We start from the raw sequence: 22,632 nt of genomic DNA on the forward strand, positions 1-22,632 counted from the left end.
AAGACATGGCTCAATTTACTGGCCTTATAATTTTCAGTATTGACAAATCCTGGCAATTCCAATCTGGGCCAATCTTGTGTTACTGAGATAAATTTTCTAAGGCCAAGACTAGAAGCATTAACTGAAGAGAGCTGGAGAAAGAGTCTACCTGGCCTGCATCATTTATACTTTAAAGAGAGGGGCGGGGCGCCTAGGTGGCTCAGTCCGTTAAGCGTCTGCCTGTTATGATCCCAGGGTCCTAAGATGGGCCCCAACGTGGGGCTCCCTGCTCAGCCTGCTTCTTCCTCGCCCTCTGCCCCTCACCCACTCATGTGCACACACGCCCACTATCAAATAAATAAAATATTTAAACAATTTAAAAAAATTTTAAAAAGAGGGGGAATCCCCAGGGAAAGTGGCATAAAGTAGGAATAATGTGTTCCTGGGACCCAGAATGATGAAAGCAGCAACAGACGATGGTGAGGGAAGGACACTTGCTCGTGAGCAAGATCTGGCTCTGCTTTGGCTTGGCAAAGAACAGACACCCTCCCCAAGTTACAGGCCTACCCAACCTACTGAGCTGCCTCAGCTGCAGCGCAGTCAAAGGGACAAGTTCCCAGGTGGGCTGTGCTTAGCCAACGGGATGAAGATGTATATGGGGATGTGGGTAGCTGACCTAGTATAATAATCTCTATACCATTATAATTTTTCTGAATCTATTATTATGGAAATAATAATAGTCATGGGAAAATAGCAATAAGACGTAAGCAAGTTAAATACATGATTTTTCAATGTTATTACAGTGTATCTCACTATAAAAAAAAATCTCAAGCAATCATGTCAGGGGTTTATGGACGGGGATCTTTTGAGTGCAGGAAGGCCCAATATGCTTTGTATTGTTCAGTTAAAAAATGAAAAAGAAATGGTGCAGACAAATGTTTATAGTATGTTAAAAAGAGAGAAAACATTTTTTCCATGATATAAAAATATTTCTGGATGACTTCACAAGAAATTGGTAACATTAGCCATGGTGGAAGGGAACTGAGTGGCTGGAAGAGAGAAGAGGATTTTTCCTCATTAAACAAACCTTATGAACCTTTTAAATTTGAACTGTGTAAGTATATTATGATTCAAAAATAATGAATATTTTCTAAATAAATAAAATAATGAGCTTTTATTATCCTCGCATACAGAGAAAAATCAAACCTGAAGTCTCTGGGAACTAAGTAGCGCCCTGGGGAGGAAGGCTGCAGCAGCACCTGGAGCGTCCTGAGACTCATTCCTTGGTCCGGCCACCCTGGCAGAGGCAGCTTGAAGGAATCACAAACTGCAGGGATCAGCGGGAGGACGACACTGGACAAAGCTCTCCTGCCTGACATCAGCCGCTGTCCAGAGCTAGCGCCCGGGAAAGTACAACTCACCCTCCTGTGGTCACATCTCTGCTGGAAGGCAGGTGAGAATTCACATGTGGGACACCAAATACCCCGCTCTCCTAGTCCTCCCGGATTGCGCGCCTCTGTTCTTTGGCCGCAGTGTCTGATTTGGGAGAAGAGAATGTTGAACATTCGAGTTGTTGTTCAGTCGAGTCTGAACTCTCATTTGACTTGGAAGACTTATGCTTTCGTTTCTTCTTCTTCTTTTCCTTCTTCCTTTTCTTATGCTTTTCTTTCTTCTTCTTTTTCTTGTGTTTCTCTTTACTTGCTGAGGAACTGGAGCTGCTCCCATCCTCATCAGAGGTAGAATCCTCTAGTAACTGTTTCAACTGCTGTATCCTACACATAGAAGATTAACCAAAGAACATATTTAACTCAAAAAAAAAAAGGCAGATAAAAATTATATAAGGGCAGCAGTGAAGGTAAAAAACATCATGAATAACCACCTTACTGAAGATAGTATTTTTATTTTTCCCCATTCTTATCCATGTTTTCCCCATTCTTGTCCACACTGGTGCCTCTCTGACAGGATTGTACCCAGTGTATAAGACATTCTGTATTTTTTTCACTGTCCTAAATATTTCTGCATGTTTTTCCAGTCCTTGCTACATAACTTTAAACAGATGCTTCCTGGGGCACCTGGGTGGCTCAGTTGGGTTAAAGCCTCTGCCTTCAGCTCAGGTCATGATCTTGGGGTCCTGGGATCAAGTCCGGCATCGGGCTCTCTGCTCGGCAGGGTTCCTGCTTCCTCCTCTCTCTCTGCCTGCCTCTCTGCCTACTTGTGATCTCTGTCTGTCAAATAAGTAAATAAAATCTTAAAAAAAAAAAAGAAATATTAAAACAAACAAACAAACAAATGCTTCCCTTACTTTTCATCAGCACCCCCCAACCACCCACAACCACTCAAGTTGGCCACTTGATAATCTAGATTATCTTTTTAACAATCAGAACTCCATGTAACCAGTTGGAGAAAATCAAACCCTCCACTTTCTTCATCCTATCTTTATTCAGGTCTAAGGATAATTTTTAAGAATAGCTCAGCTCCGTAAAGACACTGGAGAAGATAAACTAAGTTACAACTGTCAACATCAACTATCAGGTGTGAGCAGGCAGGACCAAGCCCACTGCTTTAAGCTAACCCAAGTGGAATGAGGCTGGCCTGCAGGTTCCCTACCCACTGGCCTTTTCTGTGATGACTCCTGCCTTCCAAATAGTTGACAACTGAAGGGGCACCTGGGTGGCTAAGTGGGTTAAAGCCTCTGCCTTCGGCTCAGGTCATGATCCCAGGGTCCTGGGATTGAGCCCCGCATCGGGCTCTCTGCTCGGCAGGGAGCCTGTTTCCTCCTCTCTCTCTCTACCTGCCTCTCTGCCTACTTGTGATCTCTGTCTGTCAAATAAATAAATAAAATCTTAAAAAAAACAAAACAAAAAAACAAAAACCAAATAGTTGACAACTGAAGTACCATAGTCACCAAAACACTCATCTAATACTGGAACTGGTGTTTCCAACTTTATATAATTTCAGACTTTAAGGGGGTATTGTTAGCACCAGGGCCATCTCACCTTATATCCTTTTCATGTCTTTTATTCTCTTGTATGATATCATACATGGGATCTTCATGTGCCTTGAGGATGAGAAAAGGTTAAGGTTGCGTTAGGCTCCATGGATTATTAGTTAAATAAAAATTAAATCCATATTTGACTGAAACCAGTTTTTTTTCCTATTTGGTGTAATTTTATATTTAACATGTTCTAATCCTTCCTAAGGGTTATTATCACTGCCCTGCTGAGGGCTGTGACAAAGGACTTTCTAATTAGAAAATATAGATTATAATTGAAATATCCTTTATAAGAACATAAAGAACATAAGAACATACTTCTCCCTCTCCCACTCCCCCTGCTTGTATTCTCTCTCTTGCTGTCTCTCTCTGTCAAATAAATAAATGAAATCTTAAAAAAAAAAAACAAACAAGTGGGGCACCTGGGTGGCTCAGTTGGTTAAATGTCCAACTCTAAATCTTAAAAAAAAAAAAAATCTCAGCTTGGGTATTGATCTCGAGGTTGTGAGTTCAAGTCCTGCAAGACAAACTAAAACCTACTGGGGCATTTGGGTAGCTCAGTCAGTTGGTTTCTGCTCAGGTCACGATCTCATGGGTTATGAGACTGAACCCCACATTGGGCTCCACACTCAGCAGGGAGTATGCATGAAAATTCTCCCCTCTGTCCCTCCCCCAACTTGTGTGCACATGTACACACACTCTCTTTCTCTCTCTCAAAGTAAATAATCTTTTAAAAAGACCCTATTACCTCCTTTCCTGGGGAGGTACTATTAACATTTGATCTCTTTCTTTCAATCATTATTAGTAATTTATGAAAAACTATATATATAAAATATATATATTATAATATAATATATATAATATATATTATATATAATATATTATATATTTTTATATATAAAAACTATAATCCTCTTATATACACAACTCTATTGTTTTTCACTTATGTCTTTGTGAATATTTTCCCATGACATTACGTCTTTTTTTAAGATTTTATTTATTTATTTGAGAGTGAGAGAGAGAGCACAAGCAGGGTGGATGGAGAAGCAGACTCCCCAGTGAGCAGGGAGCTAGATGTGGGGCTAGATTCCAGGACTCTGGGATCATACCTAAGCTGAAGGCAGATGCTTAACCAACTGAGCCACCCAGGTGCCTGACATTATGTCCTCTAAAACATAATTCCTGGGGTACCTGGCTGGCTCAGTCGGTAAAGTACGCAACTCTTGATTTCAGGGTTGTGAGTTCTGGCCCCTGGCTGGGTATAGAGATTACTTAAAAATAAAATCTCAAAATATGTAAATAATAATTTCTAATGACTAAATAATCTGCATTTACAGAAATTTATGTTGATATGTTGGGCTATTAAGTTTACCATTTTTCTTTTGTTTCCATTGTTTTAATCATAAATTATAAGAATTATCCTTATATATACATATCCTTATTCATAAACAGTTGTGTACATATTGATTTTCTCTTATATCCTTAAATACCTTAAATGGGATTTCTGAGCCAAAAAAAATACGATTATCTTCAAAGTTTTTGAGATTTATCACCAAACTGTATTTTACATAGTATCTGTAAAAACTGACATTCCACCTAGGTTATTAAATAATTTCAGATTATTAAATAATTATTAAATAATTAATATTAAATAATTTCAGATAATTAAAGCCATAATGTTTTAAATGTCTTTTTTAAAAAAGAGTTTATTTATTTGAGAAAGAGAGAGAGAGCCGGGGGAGGGGCAGAAGGAAAGGGAGAAGCAGACTCTCCGCTGAGCAGGGAGACTGATGTGAGGCTCAATCCCAGGACCCTGGGATCACGATCTGAGCTGAAGGCAGATGCTTAACCAACTGAGCCACCCAGTTGCCCCACAGTGTTTTTTTTTAAAGATTTTATTTATGTATTTGACAGACAGAGATCACAAGGAGGCAGAGAGGCAGGCGGAGAGGGGGAGGACACCGAGCAGAGAGCCTGATGCAGGGCTCGATCCCAGGACCCCAGGACCACGACCCGAGCAGAAGGCAAAGGCTTTAAGCCACTGAGCCACCCAGGCACCCCTGCCCCACAATGTTTTAAATGTCTTAAAAACTTTAGTGAATGTTGGCCCCAGTTTAATATATGCTGATAATCTCAGTACACTTAGACATTATTAAATAAAGGGAATGATATACTATTTTACTGTCAACTGAAGAGTATATACAATTTATATAACACTTCTAGCTTATAATTTATTTATTTAAGTTTAATTTAATTTATTTATTTGACAGAGATCACAAGCAGGCAGAGAGAGAGAGGGAAGCAGGCTCGCTGCTGAGCAGAGAGCCCGATGCAGGGCTCGATCCCAGGACCCTGAGATTATGACCGGAGCTGAAGGCAGAGGCTCAACCCACTGAGCCATCCAGGTGCCCTTCTAGCTTATAATTTAAAGACATCTAGTCTTTAAAGACTGGGAAACTAACACCCTCATGAAAACTCATGAAACATGAGTTTTTATATAAGTTAAAACAAGTGATTGAATAATTAACAAAGTCTGCTTTAGAAAAAGAATCATTCCCAAGGTATAAAAAAGTAACACTTTAATAAAAAGTTAGTTTTTGGGACGCCTGGGTGGCTCAGTTGGTTGAGCAGCTGCCTTCGGCTCGGGTCATGATCCCAGCATCCTGGGATCGAGTCCCACATCGGGCTCCTTGCTCATCAGGGAGCCTGCTTCTCCCTCTGCCTCTGCCTGCCATTCTGTCTCCCTGTGCTTGCTCTCTCTCCCTCTCTCTCTCTGACAAATAAATAAATAAAATCTTTAAAAAAAAAAAGTTAGTTTTTTATTAACTGTCACACAAATGTAATTTAATAAGAGATGTAGTCAACACCAGATACTCTGGTGAAAAAGCTTCTGCGAATGTATTTTACATGAACTTCCAGTTCACTGATTACTGCCTATTTCATTAATATCCACTATTTCTGAAAAATGTAAATTGACAAGGTGGGGTTCTACTTACTACTCTGAACTGTTCTAACTTCTGGTTGCCTTTGATAAAAAAAGGGCATTCTTTGTTGCCTGTTCGGTGACCATACCGTTTACACCGCCAACCTAAAAACAAAGGAAAGGGGCACCTGGGTGACTCAGTGGGTTAAACCTCTGCCTTCGGCTCAGGTCATGATTTCAGGGTCCTGGGATCGAGCCCCACATTGGGCTCTCTGCTCTGCAGGGAGCCTGCTTCCTCCTCTCTCTCCCTGACTCTCTGCCTACTTGTGACCTCTGTCTGTCAAATAAATTAAAAAAAAAAAAATCTTAAAAAATAAAAACAAAAAAGGGAAATATGTCTGTAAGATAACAATTTCATTTAATGAAGATGAAGAATCAGTAGATCATCTTAAAGTTTTTCTTCATTAAACTCCAATTCTAAAAGCAAATGCAATGAGTGGATAAACCATGTAAGATCCTAGGAAATAAAGGGAAACTAACTGCTTCCCCAAACAATCTTTATTCATGTAGCTTTAGGAATAAATATCACCTCACCAGATAGGTATTAAGTAATCCAATGTAAAAGTACTATAGAGTGAAATTGTTTTTAGGCTGTAGCTTATAGTATTTTTCAAAGGGGAGGTCTCTTCTATTCATCAAGAGACTCTGATTCTCATTTACAATTTTAGACACTAGAGCAAATAGCTTCTTTCTCTGATTGAGTAAATAACTACAAAAAAAATCCCTCACCTTTAATTAAAACAAATCAGAAATTATCTTTCAATGTTAATTCCATTAGCACTCTAATATAGCCTCACCTGCTGAATAGGTGAACCTGTCCTTTGTAAAAAGGTTTGTTATTGGGACACCTGGGTGGCTCAGTTGGTTGAGCAGCTGCCTTCGGCTCAGGTCATGATCCCAGCATCCTGAGATCGAGTCCCACATTGGGCTCCTTGCTCGGTGGGGAGCCTGCTTCTCCCTCTGCCTCTGCCTGCCACTCTGCCTGTGCTCGTGCTCTCTCTCTCCCTCTCTCTCTCTAACAAATTAAATAAAATCTTTAAAAAAAATCTATTTCTTAAAAAAAAAAAAAAGGTTTATTATTAGAAGAAGATGGCCCTGATGAGGAACTGGGAGGAGGCATAATAAGAAAATGCACACACACATTCCTGGGCAAAAGAGGGAAACGCACACCTTCATGGAATTTCAGTGACTACAGACTTAGCATCAGGCATTAATGTGGGAAAAATGAAGGGGTGAACAAATCAGGATTGGGTGAGATCCTTGTTACTTCCCTCACCTGTTTTCATCCTCTCAAAACCATCTGGATTTGAGGCAATCAGGAAGTCATATGAGTGGTGAGCTAAGTGAGACCCTGTTTTTGGACATTAAGGAACTCCAACCAAGGAAGTCAGGAAGCAGGAAGCAGGAGTAAGATCAGCCAGGTTTGCTCTGTGCTGACAAGTACTCAAAGTATGAAGTGAAAGAGAAGGGATGTTCCCTTTTAATTTTGAGGGTTGGATGCAGGAAACCATTAAAAAAGAATGAAATCTGGAGATTCTTTGTTGATTGCCTCTGAGCTGTCCCTGTCTTTAACTCCCCAGACATTTAAAGTTCAGGAAAGAAGGATTATACTCCTTCAAACCAAAATTCTTGGTGTTCAAAATTCTGTTACTGTTAAAGGAAAGGTGATTCTTGTTATTCAAAATGCAGTCATGGGCAAGCAAAATCAGCAACACACGGGAAACTGTTAGAAATGCATAGTGTTAGACCCAAATGCGGAAACACACAAGAATTTTAAGATTAGTTGGTGATTCATAGTCATATTAAAGTTTGAGAACCACTGTTCTAGATAACACCACAATCAGTAAAATCAGTGAAAGGATGTACATGTACATGTGTCTTTTATCCTATTTGGGATGAGTCAAAATTTTGTGGGGCCTGAGTTTAAATTATGGCGGGGGTTCTTTAGGAAAAAAAAATATCTTGCCTTGGCAAATTTCACAAAATTATATGACCATATCAACACATCATTATGTCCCCTTCAGGCCCTTGAAAATCAGAAGTGAGTAAAATTGGCTCTGGTCCCAATCCAGACACTTATTTTCCAAGTCAATGCAAATAACGATAAAATGGTAATTGAAATGGAGGCACATGAGTGGTATAGTCTGTTAAGCATCCGACTCTTGGTTTTGGCTCAGGTCATGAGCTCATGTATTGTAAGATCAAGCCTTGGGTAAGGCTCCAGGCTAGCAGGTAGTCTGCTTCAAGATTTTCTCCTTCTGCCCCTCTTTTCCCCCACTTAACCATGCTCATTCCCATTCTCTAAAATAAATAATGTAAGTAACCACCTCATAAAACAGAGCAGTGGTTTTCAAACTTAAAAAAAAAAAAAACCCACAAACCTGTAGATTTCCAAGTAAAGATGACAAACTAAACACATTTTTACTTGCTTTCATTCTCATCCTGACATCCCATAAAAATGACAATGAAGAGGATTCTTTTCAAAAGGAACAAGCCAGGAAGCACTTCAAGAATGCCCAAGTGACAACCTCCATAAGAGCACTGGAAATAGTTGTAAACTTGCCCAAATCAACTTATTTGAAACTCTAGAAATTAACCAATGGTTTGCCACAATCTGAGGAGCATTCATTCAAGAAAAGCTAGTGAAGTTTGGTAAGAACAGCAGGATTTCTGGCATTTTAACCAGACCTACTCCCAGCCCTCTCTCCTGATCTCCACAATAATCTTAAAAACCAACAGCCTTGCAACCATGACAGCTATGAAAAGCAAGAGTCCTGAACCCTCAAGGGGGTAAGACCAGATTACGAGCCCCACAAAAAACCCTAATCCCAGAGCATAGAGCCACACTGACAGCATGTTGTTGCTATGTAACCAGTCATACAGCTTTTCCTAAAACCCAATCCCTCAGGATATTTGTTGAAAACAACCACCTGCAACTGTTTAACATCACAGTTGCCAATGGCTGTGATATCATTTGATAAACAGGAACCCAGCTAAAAATGTAAAAGATCTGGGGAGTGGGATGTCCATAGAGGGCTTTCAAAAATTCTGACACAATCCTGGGAAGCTAGAAGGCTGTGCCCATGTGCCAACATCTGTTACATCCTGTTTTTTTTATTAGTACCCATCCTAATGGGTGCGAGGTGATATTTCGCTGTAGATTTGATTTGTATTTCCTTAATGATTACTGATACTGAGAATCGTTTCATGAGCTTACTGGATATCTGTATACCTTCTTTAGAGAAATGTCTATTCAAGTCCTTTACCAAATTTTAATCAGATTGTCTCTTCATTATTTTTAGGAGTTCTCTATATATTATAGATATAATCCTTTATCAGATATGATTTGCAAATATTTTCTCCAATTCTGAAAGCTGCTTTTTTACTCTATTGATAATGTTTTTATTCACAAAATTTTGAAGTCAAATTTGTCCCTTTTTTTGGTTGTTGCTTGTACCTTTGGTGTTTGATCCAAGAAATCACTGCCAAATCCAATTTTGTACAGCTTTGCCCTATGTTTTCTTCTAAGAGACTTTATAGTTTTAGGTCTTACACTTGTCTTTGATCCACTTAAGGTTAAATTTTGTATATGGTATTAGATAAAGGTCCAACTCATTCTTTTGCATGGGAATAACTGTTCTTTTTTTTTTTTTTTTTTAAGAAAGACTGTTCTTTCCCCATTTAGTGGTCTTGGCTCCAACATAACAAGAGATAATAACAAAAAAGATGACTCAACATACAGGAAAAAGAAGATTCAACAGAGGAAATAAGCTAAGGGAAACTGCAGAATGATGGTCTTAGTTCGGGGTCCCCCTAACAAAATATAGACTGGGTCACTTACACAATAGGAATTTATTTTCTCACAGTGCTGGACACTGGAAATCTACAATTTGGATGCCAACAAGGTTGTTTTCTGATGATTACTCTACTGACTTGTAGACAGCTGTGTCCTCTCATAGCGTGTCCACACACTGGAGACAGCAAGCTCTCTGTTCTCTTCTTAAGAGGAACTAATCACATCATCAGAGCCATCCTCATCACTTCATCTAATCCTAATACTACCCAAAGACCCCATCTCCAAATACCATCCCACTGGGGATTAGGGCTTCAACATATGAATTTGTAGAGGGACGCAAACATTCTATTCAAAACCCAAAGTGAAGGGAGATCTCTGGATGACAAGCATGGAAGCAACCATTGTCAGAGGATGAAATTAATAGAATGCCTTAAGCATGTGAAGGTCTTAAGATTGAACCTTTAGAACAATTTGAGTAAAAATCAGTACATGGAAGCCAAAAACAATAACAGAATAAAACAAAACGCACACATGCACACACAAATAACAAAAAACAAGACAACCATTAATCCAGGGGAAAGGAGGGAAGTCTTCAGGATGCATGACATGAAAAGTAATCAGTTTACTATATGATTCAGCTCTGGATATTATCATAATGAAATAAACATCAAAGACTTATCTAACCAAAATTATGTAAAAACCATTTTGGGGAAGATGTGATATAATAAGGGTAGATGTGTGTGGTAGGACCAGGAGAGAGCTAAATTCTCATCTTCCATTGTACAATGTCAACAAACAGCTAAACCTGAAAAATCAATACATATGTGAACTTAGACATATGAAGATAAATATCAAAATAACCAAGTAAAAAAAATCTATAAATGGAAATGGAGAAAAAGAGACTGGAAACTATTTTAATTATGTGTATGAAGAATCTTTGGACAAACAAATGTCTTTAAAAGGCAGCAGTACCCTTTCTTCAAATACCATCTTATGCTAGATGAAAAGTGTCGTGGCCCTGGTAGGGTGGGGGTATGCATGAACAACACACTGTTGTGGACCCACCCTCTGGGGCCCACAGCTCCTCTCAAGTTACATGGATGAAACCTTAACACTGACTTTGATGCGGGAGTGTGGTGGTGAATGATGATGCAAGACCCAAAGGGACCTGCCTTCCAATACATCCCTTGTCGTTCCTGGCATTTCTACTACGGAATATCCTTTTTGTTACTGGAGTACTGCTGAAGAGTGAACTCCAAAGGCAGCTATGGTCCTGTGGGCGACCACTGCCCTTGGAGTCAGAAGCTCTGGAGTTAAAGCTCTCCTCTACCTCTTACCTAAGACTACTAACACATATGCAGATCGGCTTCCTTAACTATAAAACAGAGATTAATGCCTTGACTTAACAGGGCTACGGTGACAACAAATTAAATAACAACAACAAAAAAGTAAACACGCTTTGTAAATCATGGTGTATAACTTGCGTGTATGGAGGAGTGTTACTTGCAACTCTCCCGTGCTCACACTGCATAACTTTGACTTCTTTCCCCAGTGGCATCCAAAGTCCTTTGGTTGGTGCGTGAGTCAGAAATTCCCTGGCATGTTCGTTGCCTGGTACATCTGTTATACAGTCTTCCGGCTTAGTCCCATCTTCCTAAAAAAGGAAACAGCGTGTACACAACATGGCAAAAAAGCCCAGGAATTCTCTCCTACCTGCTTCAGAACACAGCACTGCCTGGCTTTCTCATGGGCTGGACATGCCCATGACATCCTAAGTCACCCTCTCAAGTACTAGAAAGAAAGACGAATTATACCTGACAGAAAAAACCAGAAGAACTATATCATGAAAATGATTAAAAATTATATTACTAGTATCGTTCACTTAAGAATGATTTGTGAGCTCCAAATCCTGATTCTAGATCACAAAAATTAGATTCAGATCACAAACTTTTCTGCTACCTTAAAGACCTTGTGGAATGAAGCAAAGTATAGAATTAAACAAGATTTTCTGAAATAATAAAAATAACATGTTAAACTAAAAACAATTATTATCCCTTGGAAACCACTGTTACATTTTACAATCTCACACCTGCTGTATATGAAGTGTGTTTTACCACCAAGTAACTTCGTTACACAATTAAGATGCTTTTTTTTTTTTAACCATCTGATTGTTTTCAGTTCCCATGAATATTAAATTTATAATGGAAGAAGGTTTTGTAACAATCTTTTCTTTTCACTGAACATGAGCAAGCAGAAAGCTGTTCTGGCCTCCACCGAGCCCTCTAGGTCTCCCTCCCGCAGAGAGACTGGACTCTAGGGCCAGGTGCTGCCAGGGGTGGAGGTGGGTAGGGGGGTGTCCTGCACCAGGGGCCGGACCAGAAGACCTTCCAGTTTCCCCAGAGACTACTGTTCTCTGAGCTAATGATACTCAGGAAACCAGCAGCAAGTCAGAGAAGGAGCACAGCAGATGCAGCCACAGCGAGAGAGAGGGAGGGAGAAGGGGACTGATCACTGAGGAACATGTGGGCCTGCCACTGTTTCTTAGGGAACAGGCACACGGCTGATTACATTTCTACAAAGGCACAGGCTGGACACAGAAAGCACAAAGTGTATGAACCGACTGGCATCTGCAGGAAGAAGCAGGGTTCCATAAAAGGACGTTCAAAATCACATGCAACAGGTTTTCATAACAAGTTACTGAGCCTGAGCACTGAGTCAAATATGTCTAAGAGGATGACCAAAGGCACAAACTTCACACTGACCTTGATAAGCCCAGGAGGAGGTTTTTCATAACTAGAAATGAAAAGAAAAAACATCATCAATCATGTTAACAGGAATGTAACACATTTTAGTGAGCAAAAAGCAACTGCAGGCCAAAATAAAAAGGATATTTTTAGTAAAACCTTAAAAGTACATTAAATCGAAAGCAGTTAATAAAATATGCCCAGCAGTCAGAGATCCCATATAAATAAACTGATGCTATGCCACGTCCTGCAGAGATCCAGAGCTGAAATTCACTGAGGGAATAACTAGGTGTCGGAGCACAGTGACTTTATTGTTCAAGAGAAAGCAAGAGATTGCAGGGGGAATGTCAAAGAAGAAGACCTGTGAGCTAATCATGATTCCAAACTGTCACAGCTGTCAGGTTATTTACCAGCAAAACATCCACTTACTCAACACTGAAGAGGCGCATGGGGGAGGAGGTTGAGAAGTCTTTTCTAACTTGGTTGGGGGCAGCATGAGCGGGGGAGGCAGGAGGGCCCGTTGGAAGGGAAGGAAATGGAGTTGATCTGTCCTAGAGGCTTCCTCTCCCATTTCCTTGCAGATCCTGGTTCAAATCCTGCCCACCACCCTGCCTGCAGAGCGAGCCATCTGCTCCTCAGCTCTCTGACAGCCTCGCTGGACCCAGGGTCCAGGAACCTTGCCCGGTGCCTGATGACGGGCAGCATTCAGCAAGAATGCTGCTAGATTAAGCCAGGGAATGGACTTTTCCTTTGAGCTCTCAGACCACCCCCACCAAGGGAACATATACAACATGCCTATGCAACCAATTCATTTTCACTTCCCATTACTCCGCCGGAATTGCCCCAAAAGGCTTCTGGACTCCAAATCTGGATAATTAGTACCAAATGCTTGTGTTCACTTTTCAGTGCTGACCCACTTCTAGCTAGAACATACACCACGTGGGTGTTTATTTGGCTTTTAACTGTGAATGCCTATGGGACCATGAAGGAAAATAAGAATGAAAAAAAGAAACGTGATAACCAAACATCCTGGGTCCATTTAGGACCCCCACAAAGAACATTTTACTGAGGACATCTGGGCATAGCAGCTGGCTTAAAATTGTGAAAAGATTCTAGAAACTTGGAAATGTGAGAGATTCAACACTGCTGCACTCAGATGGTGAAGCAAGGGTGAGTAATTAGGTGTTCTATAATGAACAGATTTACATTTATGAACAGATACACATCAATAAATCTTTAAAAAGTGAATTATATATTGACTTGGGGCAAGCTCCATAACAGTTTAAATAAAAAAAAAAAAAGTGGGGGGAGGAGACATGGAACAAAACAATGTATTTGGTAAGCGTCTATTTGTGTGCATGGGAAGAAAGAGACTATATATGGCCACACAGATACATACCTTTTAGGTACCTCTAAAGGATAGCAAAGAAACTAATTACATGCTTGCCCCTAGAGACAGGAACTAAGGATAATACATGGAAGAGATCTTTGTTTTTCATTCTATTCAAATCTACATGCATTAACCTGCAAAATGCTTTTTAATTGCAAAAGAAAATGAAATCAGTGGTAATTACATTACAGCTCTGTCAGTATAAACACAGGTTAATATATTTCTGAAAGAAAAACCAAGGTAACTTGAGACTAAGAAAGAAAAATGGAGCCAAAAATATGCTATTAGGAGTTCATATCTGCTATAGAGTTATATATGCTAGATTTCTGTTTTAATAATCAATGCTACTTCTGTAATAGTTTGAGGAATATAACCTCCATTCTAGCCCTAACTAACTTGATATTTTCCTACTAGAAAAAAGAAGCAGGTACAATAGGCAAAACTAAATTTGATATTCAGGTAGTATTAAAGATTCCATATAAAAACTTACTCCTTGTAGAAGTAATCAAATATTGTGCTAGGCATGTTGTTAGGTACTAGAAGGGAGAACTAAGGGCATAAGGATATAACTAGTTAAATCCAAAAAACATATAAAATGAAAACTGCTCTCAGGATACCTGGGTGGCTCAGTTGGTTAGGCATCTGCCTTCAACTCAGATCATGATCCCAGGGTCCTTGCTCAGCGGGGGCCCTGCTTCTTTTTCTGCCTGCTGCCCCCCCTGCTTGTGCACGTACACACACACTCTCTCTCTGACAAATAAAATAAAATAAAATAAAATAAAACTGCTCTCAGAAATGACAATACATCTTTATAATTGTCCTGATACAAGGAAATATTCTTACTTCTTGGAGTAAGTAGAATTCTAGCAGGAGAATTTTTCAGTTTTAAATCAGTGTTAATGTGAATCCTGCAGAAGGAAAGTGAGGCAGGGTAGAAACCTCATGGGCTTTGGAGGTAAAAACCTTTAGTTTGAATTACAATTCATTCTCACTGTGTACTTTCGGCAATTGACTTATCCCACACACTTCACAATGCTGGCTTCAGTCCTTTGTTGAAGACAAGTCCATGCTCTCAAGAACCTTATGAGGCACCTCTAGACTGGAGCACTAGCATCACAGAGGCCAAGATCTGGGGCAACAGAGGTGGAAGAAAACAACTTGGCAGGGAGTAAATGACAAATGCCATGAGTCTCTAATCTGGAATTTTTCTGAGCAGAGGAGGATCTGCCCCATGAAGATTACATAGTAAACAACTAGGCATGAATAGATTTAGCTTCTTAAGTGTGGTACAGTGATTTCCCAAAGCAAATGCTTAAAACATTTTCCAACACAACATGGTGGCATAATCTAGGAGAACAATGGAAATCTGCACAAATTGGAGAAATGATATAGTTCATCTGCAGCCATTCATTTAAAATACTGATGCCATGGCTTATACACAGAGACCAAAGGGAGTTTGGTAGTAGTCTATGAATCCAATAATCCAGTAATACATCCTATGAGCCACAGGAGTTGTACAAAAACAACATATGGCCAATTAAACGGAAATCCAAATTCCTGAAAAATATGTAATTGTTATTGCCAAGATGAAAAGGAGTGTGATGGAACTACACATTGTGAAATCTTTAGCAATCACATTCCCTAAAAAATCCCGTTTACAACTGTTCTCACAAATATAAAGGAAGGTAGTTGATGGCTCAAGGGTCACACTGAAAAGAGCAGGCCAGCCTCCAACAGTGCAATGCATTTTGTGTCAAAGCTCCCAGGTTAATTATAAAGAATCTGAGTCCTTTGAGGACTTTTCCTTACATCATCATCTTAGCTTAGGTAAGGCAAGTGCCTGAAACAGAATCGAAGTATGTATGGAAGAACTCCGTGAGCACCAATCTTACAAGTCAGCCTGCTAACTACAGAAAGACAGAATCACAGAAAAGAACTGGAAGGTCATGAATCCACCTCCCACCTGAGGTTTCAGTCTCCTTTACAACCCGCCCTCCTCCCGCGGCTTCCAGACTCTCTCCCGGATCCCGCTGGAGCTGGGGGCGCACCGCGCCCCTTTCGGTCAGGCCATGCTGACCAGCAACCCCAGGAGACTCTGGTCCTAACTCTTTTGGCTGAGCTGGAATTGGCCTCTTTGTAGCCCCCACCCTTCTTGCTGGTAAAAGCCCTCAGGGCTAAAGAGAACAAGTCTCCACTCTTCCATCTTTGGGATCTTTAGGGACAGGTCCGTCACCCCACTCTTCAGCCCTCCCCTCCCCACCGCACTAACGGTAGAGGACGGCGTGTTCTCTTCCCTTCTCAGCGGCAGATGAAGAGAATGGGGGGTTTATCCGGTGCCCGGCGGGCCCCGTGAACCGACCACCCTGAAAGGGCAGGATGGCAGCGCTCACCGCACCTGCCGCGTGTTCAGTCCCCAATTCCCCACCCAGCGACCACGAAGTGCCGCACGACCTCGGGCGGGGAATAAAGCCCGAGCTCTCCTGCCGGGCCAGGCCGCTCGGCGCGCCGGGGGAACTGCCCTTCCCTCCCCGCAGAGGCACGACTGCAAGTTCGGGCGCCAGCGCCGCACGGGTCCCCGGGAACCCAGTCTCCCGCGCCCCCGCGCCCCCGCGGCGCCGGCTCACCGCGACCCAGCGCCTCTCGGAGGAGCGGGGGCGGCGGGGACTCACAAGGACTCCAGGTGCTTGAGCTGCTGCAGCTGCTGCGCGTCGTGCCGCCGCCGTTTCTGCTCCCGGCGCCGCTGCAGCTCCTGCTCGGCCGGCTCCCGCGGCCGCCGCACGCCCCCGGCCCCCGCATCGTCGCGCCCCGGCCGGGACGACATCGCGGCCCGCGCGGCTGAGGTGGCCCGGCGGCGCACCTCAGGCGGCGAAGACGACACTTCCTCCGCGCCGCGGCCGGCCGACCCCGCAGTGCTCCCTCTTGCCGCCCGCCCGGGTAGGGCCCGCTGTCCCCGCCGAGGCCTCGTGGTCCCCGCCTCCCGTCAGCCTTCCCCGCCGCCTCCCGTGTAGGGGCCCCAAGTCCGCGCTGGGAGCTCCCGGGCCCCGCCGCTAGGCCGACCGGGGTCGGAGCGCGCCCCCTGGCGGCGGCCGCGAGCGGGGCGGTGGAGGCCTGCGGGACAGCCGGGGAGCCGCGCCCCCTCGCGAGCGCCCCTCCCCTGGGAGGACCCGGGGACCCGAACCCGGAGGCTTTGCAGCCCCCCTGGCTAGACACTGGCTGCTGCCACTTGGTGCTGGGATTCACCCAGCTTTGAAGAAAGCAAGACACCTCAGAGAAATTCTCTGATTTTCCAGCGCTTGGTTAAGACAGAGCCAGCCTGTAGTCTATCTAGACAAGGTTTGGGTGCTGCACGGAAGGCTATAGACACTGAGCGCTTTTTATGTGCTTGTCACTGAGCTGAGCCAGTAAGAAAAGTTGATTTAATCTTTAAAAACTTACTAAGCGCTGTTATTACCCGTATGTATTACTCTTATTTTATAGATAAAGAGGCCGAGAGAGTTAAATAACATGCCCAAGGATGCAGCAGTAGAAGTCATGGAGCCAGGCTGAGAATTGTTAAAGTGCTTAACTAGGTTGTATTTTGTAAATGCATCTGATCTGTGAAGTTCCGCTCACTATTTTGCTTTAACATAATGGAAGAAACCACAAAAGAAGTAAAAGTTAACAGGATAGGGAATATTCCCCTCAAATGTGGCGTTCAATATGTAATACTTAAAATATACAAGGAGCTCCTTCATATTTATTAGAAAAAATCCAAATGAACCAACACACAAAGACTATGAACAGAAACACATGTTACACTGAAGTGTTCCAGAGTTTGGAAATCAGGTTTCCCTCTGAAAGGTAACTGTTGCATGAACCAATCCAGTTGTTGGGCCAATAAGTGGCCTATAAATGTCTTGCAAGATGTTTTCATCTAGTCAAGGAGAACATAGTCTAAGATATGATTGAGAAACAAAAAGTGTGACTTAATTGTATTACAGAAACAAGATGGTCTATAGAATCTAAAAAAGGAGAACCAGGGAAAAATATAGATGGTGTTTGTCCAGCATTGTGTGCTGAAGACACAAATTATATAAACACATGAGTGTTCTGAACACTAGAGAAATATGCACCATTGAGAATGAGGCATAAATTTGACCAACCCTCGCCCCATCTTTTCTTCTTTAATTGAAGTGTAGTTGACATACAGTATTAGTTTCAGGTATACAACATAATGATTCAACATTTATATACATTAAGAAATGTTTACCTTGATATGTGTAGTTACCATCTATCACCATGCAAAGTTACGACAATATGATTGACTATATTCCCTGTGATGCATTTTTCTTCCTTGTGACTTATTTATTTTATAGCTGGAAGTTTGTGCCTCTTAATTCCCTTCACCTATCTCACACATTTCCCCCCCTCCACCCCTGTAGCATCCACCAATTTGTTCTCTATGAAACTGTTTCTATTGCTTTGTTTTTTCTTCTAGTTTCCACATGTTAGTGAAATCATGGTATTGTCTTTTTTTGTCTGACTTATTGCACTTAGCATAATACCTTCTATGCCCATTCATGTTGTCAAAAATGGCAAGATTTCATTCCTTTTTATGGCTGAATAATATTTCACTTCTTTATCCATTCATCTATGGATGGACACATGTTGTTTCCATATCTTGGTTGTAGTAAATAATACTGCAAAATTTGGCCCCATCTTAAAGGAAATACCTTTCAAGACTCACCAAGCCTCTGTGCTCTGATTCCATTCTCACCCAGCACCATCCTGAAAGTGTGTTATACCAGATCCTAATATGAGGAGAATGCTGTTTTTTTCAGATCTGAGTATTGGGGTGAGTGGAACGGTGGGTCTCCTTCTGTAAATTAGTAACTTGACATTGCAATTTGTAATCTAATATCTTATGACTTTAGTTATTGTGGCAAATGGCATTATCCAAGTCGCCTGCAATAATCTCTCTCATTTGTTTTCTACAAATGATCTTGATACTCCTCCCATAGAGAGGTGGGCTCTATTCCTCTTTCCTTGAATCTAGACCAACCTTAGTGATTTTATTGTAACCAGTAGAAAGTAATGGACAATTACTTTCATTACTAGGAAGTGATGCCTCATTATTTTTAAGATTAGATCAGAAAAGATCGTATAGCTTCCACATTGTTCTCTTGAAATATTTCCTCCTAAAGCCTTCAGGAATGTAAGCTGTTCCACTGCCCTGAAGCCACCATACTGTGAGGAAGCCCAAATTAACTCATGAGGAGAAATCACATGAAGAAACGTTGAGATTCAATAAACAGAGGGATGCCTGGCCAGACTCCAGCGCCTAACCACCCCAAACCCAAGTCGGACGACTCCACAGTGCAAACCAAAGTAAATCTAAGGGTCTCAGATCAACCAGGCTGAACCAGAATTGTTCCTCCCATCCTCAAAAGGCTTTGTTGTTGACCAAGCTATGCCCCTAAAGTAAAAGAAAAGGAAGAAGAAAGAAGAAGGAAAAGATTAAAAAACAAAACAAAACAAAACAAAACACCAGATGTTCTCCAACCAAAACCAGTGACCTTATAGCAAGCCATCAAATAATCTGAAAACCTTAGAATATACTTCTATGCAGCAACCAGGTGAGTTGGGTTTCTCTCACTTGCAATTATAAGAATCTTGACCAGCAATTCTTTCTACCTATGGGTCCTGTCCCGTGCTATAATAAAAACGCCTTTCCGCATAAAAACAAACAAATTTGCTCACATTTTATTATTTTTGTAGTTATATTTATAAATTAGATTGGTGCCCAGTTTTTCTCTCTCTTCTCGTGTTTGCCAGGTTTTAGTATCGGGATAGTTTGCTTCCCAGAAAAGCTGAGAAAGCCTTGGTGATTTGCTTTCATTAGCTCAAAATTTTAATAAGTAAGAACAACCAATTCGAAGCTAAGAATTCGTTTAAGTACTCAAAAGAATTTCTTGGGGTTTCTGGATCTTTACTGTGAAGTCCTACCTAGCTTAGTCACGTGTGTGGGACCATGCTCAATCTTTGCTATTACTTTGCTATTAAGTACGAGCTCACAGTCCATCCACTAATGGCTTGGGGAACAGTCACAGTAACTTAAAACCCTCTCTGGACAGCTATCAGGGGAGTTTCAGAATACACGCCTCTCCCTTTCTCTTTAAGTATTATCCTGAAAACAAAAACAAAAACAAAACCCCCCTGAAGAATGTTTTCAGTTTTTTTCATGTAGAATTCATTCTTGTAACTAAATTAAAAAAACATAATAATCTAAGTTTCCCTCTCTACTCAAAGCACTCAGAAGTAATTCGATCCGCGGCCACGTAGGAGCCTCTGGTGGCGCTAGATCTGGAGAGTCTCCAGGGACAGGCGGAGGCCCGCGAGTTGGCCTGGTTGGTAAACGCTTTTCCTTTTTCAACTTTGGGCCGAAGCCCCGTCCCGAGGAGTTCACGATTTCTCCCTCGAGGACAGGTTCCCTCTGAAGCTGCCAGCCGGCTTCCCCTGGCGGGCCCGCTCGCTGGGCAGGGCAGGGCAGGGCCCGGGCGGCGCCCGGCGCGGCAGGCCAGCCCTGGCGCGCGGCTGCGGCTCCTCCCCTCGCTGGATGTGGCCGGGGGGTGGGAGGCGGGGGGTGAGCGAGGGGGTGGCGGCTGCCGCCCGAGGAGGGCCGGCAGTCTTTTCCACGTTTGCAAACGCCGTGGCGCGCCCAGCTCCGACCCTCGCCGCCCGAGTTCCGCACGCCCTCACCGGCTCCGCGTCGCGCCCCGCGCCCGCCCCTCGCTGCTCTCCTCGACGCCCCTGATGGCGTTCAGGGCCCGGGGCTGGCGACCCCCGCCGCCACCGCTGCTGCTGCTACTGCTCTGGGTGACGGGGCAGGCGGCGCCGGTGGCGGGCCTGGGCCTCGACACGGAGCTGCAGATCGAGCGGCGCTTCGTGCCCGACGAGTGCCCGCGCACTGTGCGCAGCGGCGACTTCGTACGTTACCACTACGTGGGGACATTCCCCGACGGCCAGAAGTTCGACTCCAGGTACCGCGCCCCGGACGCCCGGCCCGGGCCTCTAAGGCAGCAGCGTCCGCTCTCCCGCTTCTCTCTCTCCGGACAGGCCTTTCCCTCCCGACGGACCTCCCCCAGCTCCGCCCCGCGAACCCCGCGCTCCTCCTTCTCCTCCTCCTTCTTCTCCCCCAAAGCCCCGCGACCCTAAATCTCTCCGCGGTGGGGTGAGCCTACCGAGCCTTACGCTCCCCTGGTCCGCCGGCCTGGGACTGGAGTTTTGGATAGGACCTGGCGCAGAGAGGCTGGAACTTCCTGTCCTTCCGGCGCATTCACACAAAGTGAAATCGGTGTAAAATGGCCCCTCTGCAAATAGACCTCCACCCCAAGAGTAAATGTTGATGTCTGTCTGCCACCTCCCTTTCCTGGCCTTTAGTCGGACAGGCTCGTTGAATCAGATGATGCGTCTCACTGTAGATGATGATGCTGGTGGTAATGGTGACGATGAGCTGATGATAGCAGCCGTTAACATTTATGGAGCTATTACAATGTGCCAGGATAGTTCTAAGTGCTTTCTGTACAATGAACTCATTCATTTCTTACAACAGATCTTTTAGGTGGGTACCATTATTTTGCCAGTGAAGTCACTTGAGGCCACTGAGGCTAAGAAACTTGTTTAAATGGAGTCCGACTGAAAACCCTGACCGTCCAAGGTCAGGGTCTGTGCTCGAAGGTACTACCTCCCTTCATATTTGGCCACTGGGTGTGGGCAGGTCACTCAGTTTGCCCTGGGGCCTTGAACCATGCCCAGGATTCTCTCCCTCATCTCTGTCCTGAGATCACAGTACTTGTTCCCAACTTGTTCGCAGCTTCTCTCCAGTGGAGCTTTAGGGTTAAGAGACCTTTTTCTCCAGCTACAGTCCGCTCTCCTCCCCAAAACTTTGTTACAAACCCAGGTCTGTGCCTGCACTTCTCTCAGTGAATCACCAGCCTAGGCAAAGAGAACAATTTGTTGAGCCTCTGCCCTAGGCTGTGCAGGCTCATTCCAGAAGTCATCTTTTAAAAAAATACTTATAGCCTCTCTTGCCTTTTTTGGAGTTTCAGACAATGAATATACAAAAGCAGTTTAGCATGCAAACTGGTACATAGGCAAGTGCTTAAAAATGGTCCTTCTTTCTGTTGTCTCAGTAGCTTCTTTTTATTTTTAACAGCTTTACTGAGATATAATTCACATACCATACAATTCACCCATTTAAAGCATACGATTTGGTGGTTTTTATTATATTCATAGATTTGTGCAGCCATCACCGCTGTCTAATTCTAGAACATTCTCATCACTCCAAAAAAGAAAGGCTGGACCCATTAGGTCACTCCCCTCCCCACCAGCCCTAGGCAACTGCTGATCTACTTTCTATCTCTATATGGAATCCTATAATTTGTACTGATTTGTATCTGGCTTCTTTCAGCATAATATTTTCAGGGTTCATCCATGTTGTAGCATGTACCAGTACCCCATTCCTTTTTAATAGTGTGTAACATTCCATGGTATGACTGTACGTATATTGTTTATCCATTCATCAGTTGTGGGTCATTTGTATTGCTTATACTTTTCGGCCAATGAACATTTGTGTACAGGGTTTTGTGTGGATATGTGCTTTTCTTTCTTTTGGATCTATACCTCGGAGTGGACTTGCTGGGTCCTATGGTGACTGTGTAACTTTTTGAGGAACTGCCAAACTGTTTTCCAATGCGGCTTCATCATTTT

At 42.9% G+C, this 22,632-nt stretch overlaps 2 protein-coding genes across 2 annotated transcripts in view; one reads left to right on the top strand and one right to left on the bottom strand.

Moving 5' to 3' along the window:
* Positions 1-1,160: 1,160 nt before the first annotated feature.
* Positions 1,161-16,705, bottom strand: LOC111147448 (retinitis pigmentosa 9 protein-like). Its single transcript, XM_022503461.1, has 6 exons — positions 16,554-16,705; positions 12,513-12,543; positions 11,275-11,404; positions 5,968-6,059; positions 2,976-3,037; positions 1,161-1,751 (listed from the first exon to the last, which is right to left on the bottom strand). Exons 1-6 carry the CDS (start codon positions 16,703-16,705, stop codon positions 1,472-1,474), a joined length of 747 nt encoding a protein of 248 aa, XP_022359169.1. The 3' UTR covers positions 1,161-1,471.
* A 3,843-nt stretch (positions 16,706-20,548) lies between these two features.
* Positions 20,549-22,632, top strand: part of LOC111147446 (FK506 binding protein 9) — a 37,644-nt gene continuing 35,560 nt past the window's right edge. Inside the window, exon 1 of the mRNA XM_022503455.1 lies at positions 20,549-20,903. Within this exon, the coding sequence (XP_022359163.1) occupies positions 20,677-20,903 (227 nt within the window). The 5' untranslated portion in view covers positions 20,549-20,676. The remainder of the gene's footprint in view (positions 20,904-22,632) is intronic.

Source organism: Enhydra lutris, unplaced genomic scaffold, assembly GCF_002288905.1.
Source record: "Enhydra lutris kenyoni isolate GAN:26980312 unplaced genomic scaffold, ASM228890v2 scaffoldscaffold16, whole genome shotgun sequence".
Lineage (NCBI taxonomy): Eukaryota > Metazoa > Chordata > Mammalia > Carnivora > Mustelidae > Enhydra > Enhydra lutris.